The 12,982-nt window shown below is 37.7% G+C and overlaps 2 protein-coding genes across 4 annotated transcripts in view; both read right to left on the bottom strand.

The window, feature by feature from the left end:
* pde11a (phosphodiesterase 11a) overlaps positions 1–5,356 on the bottom strand; it is a 41,738-nt gene extending 36,382 nt beyond the window's left edge. Inside the window, exons 1-2 of one of the 3 annotated variants that reach the window (XM_042427308.1) lie at positions 5,286–5,356; positions 2,994–3,152 (exon numbers count right to left, since the gene is read on the bottom strand). In XM_042427308.1, the coding sequence (XP_042283242.1) occupies positions 2,994–3,089 (96 nt within the window). In that variant the 5' untranslated portion in view covers positions 3,090–3,152; positions 5,286–5,356. Of the gene's footprint in view, positions 1–2,993; positions 3,153–3,837; positions 5,102–5,285 lie in introns of those variants that run through there. The other 2 variants (XM_042427306.1, XM_042427307.1) reach the window with 2 other exon arrangements.
* A 1,321-nt stretch (positions 5,357–6,677) lies between these two features.
* Positions 6,678–8,361, bottom strand: LOC121907062 (cytochrome c-like). The gene is made up of 3 exons (XM_042426396.1): positions 8,218–8,361; positions 7,388–7,564; positions 6,678–7,288 (listed from the first exon to the last, which is right to left on the bottom strand). The coding sequence occupies exons 2-3, from the start codon at positions 7,557–7,559 to the stop codon at positions 7,143–7,145; spliced, it is 318 nt and encodes a 105-aa protein (XP_042282330.1). The 5' UTR covers positions 7,560–7,564; positions 8,218–8,361; the 3' UTR covers positions 6,678–7,142.
* Positions 8,362–12,982: the final 4,621 nt, after the last annotated feature.

The raw sequence follows: 12,982 nt of genomic DNA on the forward strand, positions 1-12,982 counted from the left end.
TTTCATATTTCATTTTTTTGTACCCCTCTATTCAACCAAGTATGCTGATGGACAACACACATGCTCCTTGTGCCTCTTTGATAATTATGATAATCATTCATAAGTATGATAAGCCCCCCCACCCCCCCATATTTGTATTACAGCAGTCATCAACATAATGCTTCAGTCGTCTTGGATCATATGTCTGATCAAAAAGAGTATATCTGTGGACAAATTATAGCAGATTGTCTCAATTCCCTGTTACAAAAGTATGCACTGCAACCTAACTACTTGTATTTTTTTCTGATCACACTCACAAAGTTACTTCACACCTGGAACCACACAGTACCCGTCTAATCTGTTGGCCATTGAGCAGCTCCACTAGAGGAGTTGAGGAGAACCTCAAACTCCACCACACCTCCTATTTTCCTGGTGTTAACTCCTAGTCAACCATTTAAAATCACATAAAAGGTGAACACTGGCTGTCCCGCTCAACGTGCAAATGAAGTGATAACCAATAAGATTCTGAGAATAAAGTTGTTCTTGGTGATGCCTTTGGATGATTTGATGGTGCTGAGAGACAAGCTAGCTAGAAACTGAGCACTGAGACTCATGACAAATATGCTACACATCAGACAAGTGAGCGGGGTGAATTATTTAAATAATAAATATTGTTTACATTCTGTTTGGACTCAGGAACAGAGAAAGAACAAACGTTGCCTGCTGTTTATCAGACAACATATATGCAGTTACTGCCGCTTGTGAAATATTCTATTTGAAAAAAGAGGATGCAATATGAAAAGACAGATGTGACAGCATAGACACAAGCTCCATCCATACTCTGAGGACAATATGTGATGTGGATTACATTCAAGATAGGAGAGCTTATCTGGTTTGATGATGAATTTGGTCTAACTTAAAGTGATTTCTGTATTTTAAGCTCTTTTCAGTTTTGTCACAGCAAAATATAATTACACTCACACAACTCAAAGGTTTGATTTAAATATAAAATGCACAGATCATGAAGCATAAACCTAAAAAATACTTTTCTGGACATCAATATTACTTACATGAAAAAGTGTAAAGACACTATACTGCTCTGTTAGAAGTGAAGTCACATATATAATATAATTCATATTCATTTGAAATGTGCTTTTTAGGTTACTGTGAGAATATAAAATGTAGTAATTCATTTAACTGTTTAACTACTGTGTTACAGAAAGGAAATCAAATATTATAAAGTGAGAACGAGTAAGAAACAGACAAATTTTGACACATATTAGAGACTGCCATAAATCAGTCATAATAACAAAAAAACAAGGTTTAGAGCTAGTGGTACCGAACAATTAAAGACAATAAATTACTTAACAATTATTGAATTGCTCAAAACTCAGAGGACAGAACAGTTAGCTTGGTTCCAGACGTCCAGAAGTAATGTGTAAAGATTAAAAATAACAATTATCAGAGCATCAGGTCACAGAAAGGTCTCCACAACTGAAGATTCGATACTTGGAATGAATGGACTGATCCTTAAGATGTTTCATGCCTGCAGGTCACGATGCAAATCAAAACATATGAAAGGGACAAAATATGAGAAAATGCCCCTTTTACTTTAATCCATCTTGCTTTTAATATCTCTGCTGTTGCAAACTCATGAATATTGCAACATTGACAGCAATGAAAAATGACATCACTACAACCCTGCTATGCGTGTGTACAACGAACACCACAAAACCATATTTGCCCAAAAAAAAACTGAGTAACATCCCTGAAATGTCACGCATGAATCATGAAGCCTGTAAGCATTTACTTCAGGCCTACTTGTTCCTCTGCACTATCCTCCATTGTGCTGCAAAAATATCAAGACTAATAAAGAGTAAAGCCACGCTAGCAGCTCTGTAAGGCTGTACTTAAGCAATGCTGTGCCTATGTTCTTATGTCAGCATGACAATGTTAACATGTTTACATGTTAGTTTCGTGTTAGAACGCTAACGTTTGCTAATTAAAATTTTGACCTGATGGCGGTGCTAGAGGAAAAGTCAGGGTATTACATATTACAGTTAATACATGTCATCCAGTGGGAAAAAATTATGTTTGTACCAAATTTCATTGCCAAAAATGTCAACAAACAAAAGTCAGGGGATGACTAAACTTATTCAGATACATCGTTAAGGAACCATGAATGTCTGCACCACATTTTGTGCCAGTCAATAAAGGAAAAGGTATAGATATTTCACTGGATAATTGAGACTTTGCACATAAACAAAAAACGGTGGCGCTTGAGGAGAAGTCATGTCATTATTAAGAAAGGAGCATGAATGTCTGTACAAAATTCCTTTGCTCTATAGACCAGAGGGATGGACTGACCACCAAACACCGCCAGCACAAGCAACCTGCCACAAGTATGGTTAAAAAGTGTGACAAAACTACCATATTGCCATACCTTATTACCATATTTCCTACCAACTATATGGTAATGTGGTTATGTGTTACTTTGTGATAAAAACATACAATGGTTTAATATAATCCTTATCTATATCCTTTGCTTTGCAATCCTATCAAACACAACACTAGTATGTAAGCATAATAAGTAAACACAAAGAACATTAAACTAACAGGATAAAGAATTGCTAAATTACCAGTGTGACTTACAGTCCCTTTACACATAGCTGTTCTATTTATACACACATGAGGAGTGGCTGTACTAACACTGCCCCACATATTATTTTTATCTGTTTTGTGCTTGATCAGGTTGATTGATTCAGACTTCAAAACTCTTTGGAGGCTTTTAGTGAAGATCTACCTTTTGCAGAAAACAAGCATTTGTTACACAAAGACTGAGAGAATAATAACTAGTTGTGAGACAGAATGACATGATATTAGAATTGAACAAAGAAAAGGAAACTTTATCATCCTTTTCTATTCTGCACATAGGCAGCAGGATACACACTGTACTATGGTAGCATGTAATCGTCACCCATCATTTGTACTCACAACTACAATAATGAAATTACCTTTTCGTCATCTTCAGTGAAGAGTTCGCCACTTGAAGTCTTGTTGATGGCCTGAGCGACACCAATGATCTCTCCATCGCTGTTGCGAATGGGCATGCACAAGAGTGACTTGGTTTTGTATCCTGTCAGCTTGTCAATTTCATCACTGAACCGACGATCCTGCAATCCACAGATACAGTACAAAATAAAGACACAATGTAAGCACTTGCTGCAAAAAGGCAGTTTTTCCCTTCTTACTTTCAGATGACAGTGCAGTAAAGTGTATAACTCATCAGGACTCCATGCCTTGGACACACAAAAAACAAAAGGTCTACAACAAACCGTATACATATACAGCAGCACAGTCTCAGGTGTGCTTTATTAATTTGAGCCCTGAACCTGGACAAACTGACTTGAAGAGGTGCTCAGAAAATGCTGTGTTTAGACAGCAAAGCAATTTAACTCATTTATACTGCAAATGTTTGATTGACCAAGAAGAAGTCTTCCTTGCTTTGACTTTTCTTGAAAAGAGGGTGATGGAAACATCAAATAGTTTAGTGTCTCTTGTGCTTAAATGTAATATTGTCTAATTTTCTCAAAAACCAAGTGTGAGTTTTCCCTTTATTGCCTTATTCTTATTGCTAAGTGATGATTTGTCTGACACAAGCTTTGTCTAGATGGCTGTTAGTGTTGGTTTCAAGGCTTTTATTTCAGTTACACAGTCTGATTGATGATCAATTAACTGTGACAGATCTAATGACACACTGTAAGAAAATGATCTGTCTCCCTGGCTGAATCTCTCTCTCTCTCTCTTTCTGTGAGTCATGCAGAAGCACACAGGCATGCATGCACCAAGATGAGGCACCTGATAAGCGTCAGGGATGTTCACTGTCTCTCCGTGTTCAGCCACATATCCAATGATCCCTTTCCCCCACGGCACTTGAACTTCATCTGAATTCATTGAGGGCAAAACTGTGGTACCTGCGTGCACGTCAAAGAATTTGGACACTAGTGTCTTCTTGTTGCCTGTGCCCTCCACTAAAAACAAGGAGCACCGGTCTGCATCCACCATAATACAAACAAACACAAGGATTTTATAGCTGAGGCTCGTTAGATCCAAGTCGTTGGATATGTCTTTTACAAGCTCCAGGAAAAACTCTCTTTCGTTATGTTCTTTGAGGTAATATTTGAAATCCACGGCGGTGGACGGGTACTGGGGGATGTTGACTCTGGACTCCAGCAGTGCGCTCAGTATGTGCGCAGTGGTCGGAGGCAGAGAGCTCGCTTTCCTCAGCAGAGCTCTCCTCCTCATGCTCGTCAGCGGCTCCTGGGCCCTGGAGCTGACATGCTCGTCGTATGTCCTGTTGACATTTATGGCCTTTGATCTGGCGAAAGTTTTACGCAGCTCCTTCTGCGATGCTCTCCTTTGCAGACCATCACATTTGCTCGCCCAGCTGTCCTTGCACGCGTTGCTCTTCTCCTCTCTCGGCTCGGCGGGAGCTGCAGCCGCCGGACTTTTACTCGCCTGGTGATTCTTGAGCCATTTCTCCACCATGCTATAATTCCCCTTTCTGTTCAGGTAGTCCTCGAATAACTCGGGGTGCGAGTCCAGAAAACTTTCCACGTCAGAGAACACCATATTTGGCACTGCCATGTCTGTTCTTCAGATGGTCCTCAGTGAACCAAATCCATGAAGTCGCACAGAGAAATATCATCTATGATGCTTTACTGAGGGTTAAAGTAGAGAATCACTTATACCACAACTTCCAAGATGCATATTACGCTGGAAACACCCCAAAAGCTCTGGCTACATTTCCAGTTTCCACTCTGTGGGGAGTGGGATATACACTCTCTTTGCGCACCAGTATATTCCTCCACAGCATCTCCACACCGGTGACTTGATTTAAGAACATTTAAGGAGATCTAAGCAAAGCAGCGTGGACGCAAATTCCGGTTCGCGTAGACTATCACAAGAACTGGAAACCTCACAGAGAGCCACTACCGAGCATCACCGTCGTATGGGTCTTCTTGTGTGCAAATGATGCTGGCTGTGGTTGGCTCGATCCCGCTGACGCTCGCGTCGTCACACTGACAAGAGCTCAGGGTTTGTTTCAGCAGTCAGCCCTCTGGACATTTGAACCGTTTGCCCTCTTTAGAGAGCTCCAAGTATGATGATGATGATGATGATGATTGTGATGATGATTATGATGATGATAACTCGGGTACATTCACCTATCATCATCATCATAGCATGCATAATATAATATGCACGCGGTAAACTATACAAACATAAAAGATGTTGTTAATGCTTACAGTGGTGGCTGTTTGCCCGCTGATGCTCGTTACTTTCAGCAATAATTAAGTGCTACTCTAGATTTATAAGGCGAGGGCTACAATGCTACTTTAAAGCAAAAGACCCCCAGGTGGGTTAATTATAATTTAATGAAAATGATGCTTCAGTAGAGTCATGTGGAATGGATTCATATGCATTCCCTTTCAGTGCTTTGGTTATGATACTGCTGACTGACAAGAGCAATCAAAGTGAAATAGTGTCGCTTAAGAAAAATGTTGATACAGTACATTAGATACTGGAACTCGACTGGACAATAAATATATTTCATAACCTCAAAACCTTGGCAAATGTGGAATCTGCAGTGGCCTATATCATTTATTTATGTAACATCGACGGTTTTTGGCAGAAGGAGGATGTCAGAAAATCAAATTCCTTTATGTACTATCTTATTAGTTCATCTAGATGCAGATGCTTCATTTTGAACGCTAGAGGGAGATATACTCCACATGTTGAAATAAAAATGAATGTTTACAGCACAACACTAATGGTTGATATGGTCTGACTTGCCATCTCCTATCATGGACACCCCTAATTTTAAAATTAAATTCAATCCAATAATAATTTTCTCTCCTCATGTTGCTTCATTTGATTTCCTTTCTGAGGAGGCCAACATTATGGAAAATACTACTTCAACATGACATTTTGAACAAAAAAACACTTTTAAAAAGAGGCCTGACTACAAGTTTGGAATGCCTTTGTATGCAGGACAATAAAGAAAACCAAAACCATGACACTTTTAACCCTTTAATATATGAACATGCAATAATCCAAACACATTCAGTAACTACCGGCCAGTCAAGACAATCGTTTCATATGCAGAGTTTCTCCATCTTTCACTGAAGTCACACAACCTTTTACAAAAAAACATGCAACAGGTGTGGAGCACATATCAGCTTCCAAACTCAAATACACTCTTGAAAGCTACAAACTGCAAGGCACCTCATTTAGGGCAAGAAACTACTCTCTTCTTGAAATGATCCAAACATTTGCCGCATAACACACATCACAGCAGCACAAACCCACACATGCAGTATTCCAATGTTGAGGTTTCATACGTGTATTGCAAAATGCAAGGGACAAACCAAACCACTTTGCATATATCAAATCCCTTGATGAGATAAATCTTAGACTTGTAAACCTTCTGGCAAACATCAGGATGTTTAAGACTACGTATATCACTCCAATGTCATTCACAAATGTATCATATTAGCTTTAACTGTCCAAACAAGAACATAATTATAGCCTGATATGATCATCCACATCATGTATTAATCCACTTTTCTATAAAGAAACTTTATACTGAACAATTATTCACTTTTAGATACATATCAAGTCAAACAGATTTTTAAAAATTGTGTATAGTGTCAGTTTTATTCAACTTGAAATTTCAAAAATGACATAAGTAGAGACCAATAGAGTATCAACTCAGAGGCAGAAAAGGCATATTCATTATTGGAATAGACAATTATGAACACAACTTGATTTTTAATCACAAACCTACAGAGAGAAAAAAAAAACAACTGGATGACAGTTATTTAGCAAACAAAACACAGATTTCAGTCCCTACATTCTGAACACACAGTATATGGTTTAATAATTTATGTAAGAAAAAGAACCTGTTAAAACCAGGGGGATATCATTCATTCCACCGAAGAGAAGGATCATGCCAGAAACAGGACAGCTGTGACAAACGTGGCAAGTAATCGAGCCAGCGCCACTTAGATTGCCTGCACTTCTGCCTGAGTTTGGATAAAAATGAAGATCCCTGGCCTCTTGAGCAGTTTGTCAAGACACAAAATTGGCAAATGTAGAGTTCTTTATGAAGTTGCAGACTTAAGATATGCTATAAGGTCAGCGCGCTCGCCCTTCTTCTTGATGCCAGCGAAGATCATCTTTGTTCCTGGAATGTATTTCTTGGGGTTTTCCAGATAAACATTCAGGGTGTCGTCATCCCAGATAATGCCTAGAATTAAAGTAAGCAAACATAAATAAGAATAATGTTTTAATCAAAATAGCATGATTTATATGTATAATACTGTTAATATACATATCCAGTATTTACCTTTGCTTTTGTTGGCATCAGTATAGGAGTAGCCCTCTGCCTGGCCTGTTTTGCGTCCAAACAGACCCCAGAGATTGGGCCCCACCTTATGTTTTCCACCCTCCTCCACAGTATGACACTGGGCACACTTCTGGACGAATGCCTTCTTTCCTTTGTTAATGTCCACAGGCATGGCTTCTGTGGAAAAAATACACAAACACACACATACTCAGGACATTTGGATTTCATTGCTTTATTTTTAGCTTTTACTTGTTTCCAATACTTACTAATTTATTGTCACTCTTATGGTTAAATAACATGATATTTGACTCGACTGCTGCCCTTTAAAAAAGTTCATAAATGTAAAACCTCACTCAGCCGCAAGGGGGGAGTCCAGAGGTTGCGCAACCAATGTAGGCCCGCCATTGTTACAAAACCGGCTTAGGTAACTTTCGTTTAGTTTGGTTTAGTTTAGTTTAGATAATATAACACAAGCGGTGCCTACATGCGTTTAATACTTCTGTGATATGAACAATCCAGCAAAAAACAAGTGGTGACATACGGCTGCTTAAACAGGCCCGATGTCAAATAACGTCAGATAATAACATCTGGCAAAAACTGTATTTGCGATACATGAATCCATATTTGTGCTGTAAAACACTGACTATCAGATTAATACAAGAGGTAATATAAACGGAAAGGAAAAAACCGGGAAATCTCCGGAAACAGGGCAGTTAAATTAGACCACGTTGCATATGAAGGAACCGGCACAGCCGAAACTACGTCGAATAAACAGATACGTTAAAAACAACCAACAGAAACGTTTGATATTCAGATAATTAACCTCTTACCTTTACTTAAATGTAGTCAGTCAAACCAACTATGTGAAACTTATCCGTTAACTCCTCGGCTTTTGTCGTCTTGCCGGCTTCACTCACTACTGATTCACAAAACGTGCTTCCTTCCCGTCAAGTTACTCCACCTCTCACGTCATCGGTCAGCTGACCTGTTTCATCATGCTCGTTACGTCAGACGGCTGGTGAATGCTGTACCAAATACTGCAATTTCGCAATGTAATGTAAAACTTCTAATGGTTGAAATATAAAGTACTCACATAAAGTACCAATACCTCAATGAAAGAATACTCCATTACAAGTAAAAGAACTGCATTATAAATTTTATTGAAGTAAAAGTACACAAGTATTGTCAGCAAAATGAACTTCAAGTATCAAAAGTAAAAGTACACATTTTGCAAAACGACCCAGTTTAGAGTGTCATATGTATAGATAATATTTGAATATTAAAACTGATTTATTGATGTGTATATGTAAGCAGCATTTTAATGTTGTCAAGGTAGAGCTAATTTTAACACAATACTGTTGAAGAGTCTAATTTATAACAATATGTAGCCTATAAAACAAACTGATTATATGTTGACAATATTGAATACTGAAAAGTAACTAGTAACTATAGCTGTGAAATAAATGTAGTGGAGTATAAAGTACAATATTTCCCTCTGGAGTGTATATGTGGAGGTATAAAGTAGCATAAAATGGAAATACTCAAGTAAAGTACAAGTACCTCAAAATTGAACTTAAGTGCCGTTCTTAAGTAAATGTATTTAAGTTACTTTCCACCACTGAAAACTTCCAAATCTCTCAGAGTAACTTTTTCTATCCGATACAATTACTACCAACAAAAAAAATATGAAAATTTGAATTTCACCAAATTCCTCCAATGGAAAGAAGAATCCATGAAAATGGGGTTAGGTTTTCTAAACAAGAAGTCCAGTTTTCATCTTCCAACCCCCAGTTTCAGGATGTGATCACTATACAGTAGCTTATAACACAATCCCAGTAATTGTCTCTGACATATATTTATATAACATATTTTATTCTGTTATCAGACAACAGTGTTTTCACAAAATGATCATATACATATGATTTGATTCAAGTTACAGTGTGGGATTAATCTCTACTGTTGTCAGATGATAATTACATCATCTTCAAGGTCATGCAAAGCAGCGAACAGCAAAGTGTGTGTTATGTCATACTGCTGGACTGTAGAAAAGGTATTGTTACATGCTAATGTATATAGACTTGCGATTCATTGGTTCTCTTTTGTCTTCCCACACATTTTCACCAATCTCTGCCCATACAGGATTCACAGTTTCCCCGTTGTTCTACAATAGAAAGCCTTAAAATGAAACTTTATATCATGTCAAGAGCTACTCTCGTAATAACAAGTTGTGAGACAGGGGAGAATTCAGGTCTAGTACGCCAGCCATGAAAACTGATACACAGCCATTTTTGAGACGGACACAGACAGATGAGAAGACTTCATGGTCACCCTTGCCCATAAACTGCCTCTCAAGTTACTTTTACCCATAAACTATAATGAACACCAATCCAACACCTGTTTAATTGAACGACTATTCAAGCATTCAAGGAAACAGTGACTGAATGCCTTAATACTGATCTGCCTGCTTTTCCATATTCAATAGAACAGGGTAAATGTGTAAAATGCTCTCATTGATATAACTGATTTCACCTTGTCTCACCTCTTAACATCACCTGAGTGCAGGACTAGTTGCTCGGCTGCTTCTGTACGGCCACTTGACCTATGACCTATGGTTGACAGATAAAATAGTCTGATCACACTAATGCATCAGTTTGTCAACTGCCCACGTCCTCCACTCTTTACACTACACCTGTCCAAAACACTGCTGCTAACTTAGCTAAATTGGTAGTTCAGATTAAAAAAAATATCTTTAAAAGCACAGTGGTTGTATGTTTTATCAGCTTTTTTGGTTTGTACATTCAGATATTGAAGGAATGTATTGCTTGATATGGATAGTCAGCTCTGAAAGTTTGGCTTTTTGCTTTTAAATATATGAATATAAAATTTGGTCAAAATAGTAAAGAAATGAATCAATTAGAACTGCGAGCAGAGATTCCTGTCATATTCAATGAATCCAAACAATACATTTTTCCAAAGTAATGTAAAATGAGGGCAGATATGATCAGCAACACATTGTAACAGTTTACTCCACAGTTGTTTTGTATGCAGACAAGACCAAAATAAATGTACCAGCATTTCTCTTGGGTTTCTGCAAATAATGATTAGTTGGATAAAATCTGTGAGGCATTTTAAAAGATATCTCTTTGACTAGTTAGTCAAAAATAAAAAAACAACTCTTTCCCAACAAATATCTCCAGCAAATGTGGACCAATATGATAAGGAAGAGGATTTATTTATAATACCATGTTGAAAGACATCTAGTTCAATGGTTCTCAAAGTCGGGTCCAGGGACCCCCAGGGATCCTTGAGGGGGTTCCAGGGGGTCGCCAGCAAAAAGGGGAATAATTTATTTTCACTATAATTCCGTCCATAAATAACACAATGACAGAATGTGTGACTATTTTGGTCATGGGTTTCATACGCTTTCTGTAATAAAACGTGTAAAAGCAAAAATCTCATCAGATGGGGGATCCTGGGACAAAATCTTATCAAATGAAGTTTGAGAACCACTGTGCAAATCCAACATAGCTTGTAACCCTTGATGACACACAGACACCAGCATTAATGTTATAGCTGGCTTGCAACAGTTTTAATCCAACAGCAATCTCACCTTTCAGCTCACAGATCATTGTTGTTGTTTTCTGTCGCTTGGTTGTCATTCTCTTTCTTCACATCTGATTTATTAAGCACTTTGTGATTTTGCATACATAGTATCCCGCCACCCTGCTTTTCTTCTTGGACTCCCTCCATTAGTCTTTCTGTAAAGACAAAGCAGGTTCCTGGGAGTTTCTGTCTGTTTTCTGGGTTAAATGGACAGAATGTACTGAATCGTAAAATTCAAGCACATTATTCATTTACCAATTATACAACAATTTCTTTGTTAGCATGCTACAATTAGCTAAAGGTCCAATAAGTCTTTTGGTAGAATGCAATATAAAGACCATCAAGGGGATATCTCAGCAAATGAGCTCCCCATGAAAAAACACCCTGTAGAGGAAAAGCAACATGGATATCCCATTAAAGTCCAATTTCACCTGATGAATGTGAGTCCAATTTGCGCTCAACCTTAAGCTCTGGTTTGGTCCATCAACTCTGGAGAAAATTACCTGGGTCTTCAGATGCTTGACTTTTCCTTTTATGTGAACCACTCACATTGCTGGAAAAGTATTAGGTCCTTCTATAAAAGTAGCAATACTACAGTGTAAATACTCCATTACAAGTAAAAGTCCTGAACATTTTACTGGAGTAAATATACAGTATTATCAGCAGAATGTAAGTAAAGGCCCTGAACATCCACACGGGTGTTTTAAATTACTCTGGCTGATTTGGTGGAGATGTCACATAACTCTATGTACAGTCTATACATGTCCACAGTGTTGAGAAGAGAGATCTAATCAGGCAACATATGTGAAAACAGTGTGGGTGGACTATATGTATGTATAAAGTATCAACAGTTAAGGTATTCAGAATGTCTTTATACATAGTGTTTATGACTAAAATATCACAATATTGGAATATATTGTCAATGAATAAATGTAAGCAGCATTCTTATGCTATAATTGGTCAACATTAAGCTTATTTTAACTTCTTTATAAACGGTTGGGTTATTTAATTTGTAACAATACATTATTTTATTATCTTATCATGTTTTGAAAGGTTTTTTTAATCTGTAAAGTAACCATCAGCTGTTCGATAAATGCACTGGAAAAGTACACAACTTCACTCTGAAATGTGATGGATTAGAAGAATAAAGTAACATAAGTTAACACTCCTGTAAAGTACCTCAAAACTCTTGAGTAAATGCATTTAGTTATAGTCATTCATATATAATCATTCTTTGGTTCTCGGTTGTTTAAGCACTGTAAATGTTATTTACTCTCATCTTGTCTGACCTGTGGTGGAAGTACTCACAGGACAGGTTCACAGTTTTTCAAGTCTGTCTTTAATCAACAGTCAGGGGCCCAACTGAACACTGAAACAGGTTTTTCTTGTTGTAATTATCCCTCCTGTTTATACTGATCATTAGAAGATCCTTTGGTAATGCACTTACAATGTAAGTGATGGAAGATGAAATCCACAAACCTCCTTCTGTGCAAAAATGCATTTAAAGGTTTATCTGAAGCTAATATGAAGCTTCAGCCATTAGCCATTGAAAATAGTTAAATCAAGTAGATATCTTTCAACATTACAGTCTTTTTAGTGCCAAAGTCTTTTTGTTACTATACTTCCACCTCGACTCAACAGGGAAATACTGTCTGAGGAAAAGAGGGAATTTGATGCTAAAAAGATTGTAAATGTAGCAGATATCCACTTGATATGACTAACTCAGACTGCTGAAGCCTCATATAAGCTTCAGATAAACTTTTAAATGCATTTTTTCACAAAATGACCATGTGGACACACTGTGGATTTTGGTCCCCATCACTCACATTGAAAGTACATTTGAAGGGGATCTTTTAATAGCCAGAACGAACAGGAGGTATGATTACAGAGAGGAAAACCTATTTCAGTGACCATATGGACACCTGACTGTTTTTTACGACAGACTTGAAAAACTGTGAACCTGTCCTTTACTTAAGTAAAAGCAGTAAAGTA

Source organism: Thunnus maccoyii, chromosome 11 (assembly GCF_910596095.1).
Source record: "Thunnus maccoyii chromosome 11, fThuMac1.1, whole genome shotgun sequence".
Classification (NCBI taxonomy): domain Eukaryota; kingdom Metazoa; phylum Chordata; class Actinopteri; order Scombriformes; family Scombridae; genus Thunnus; species Thunnus maccoyii.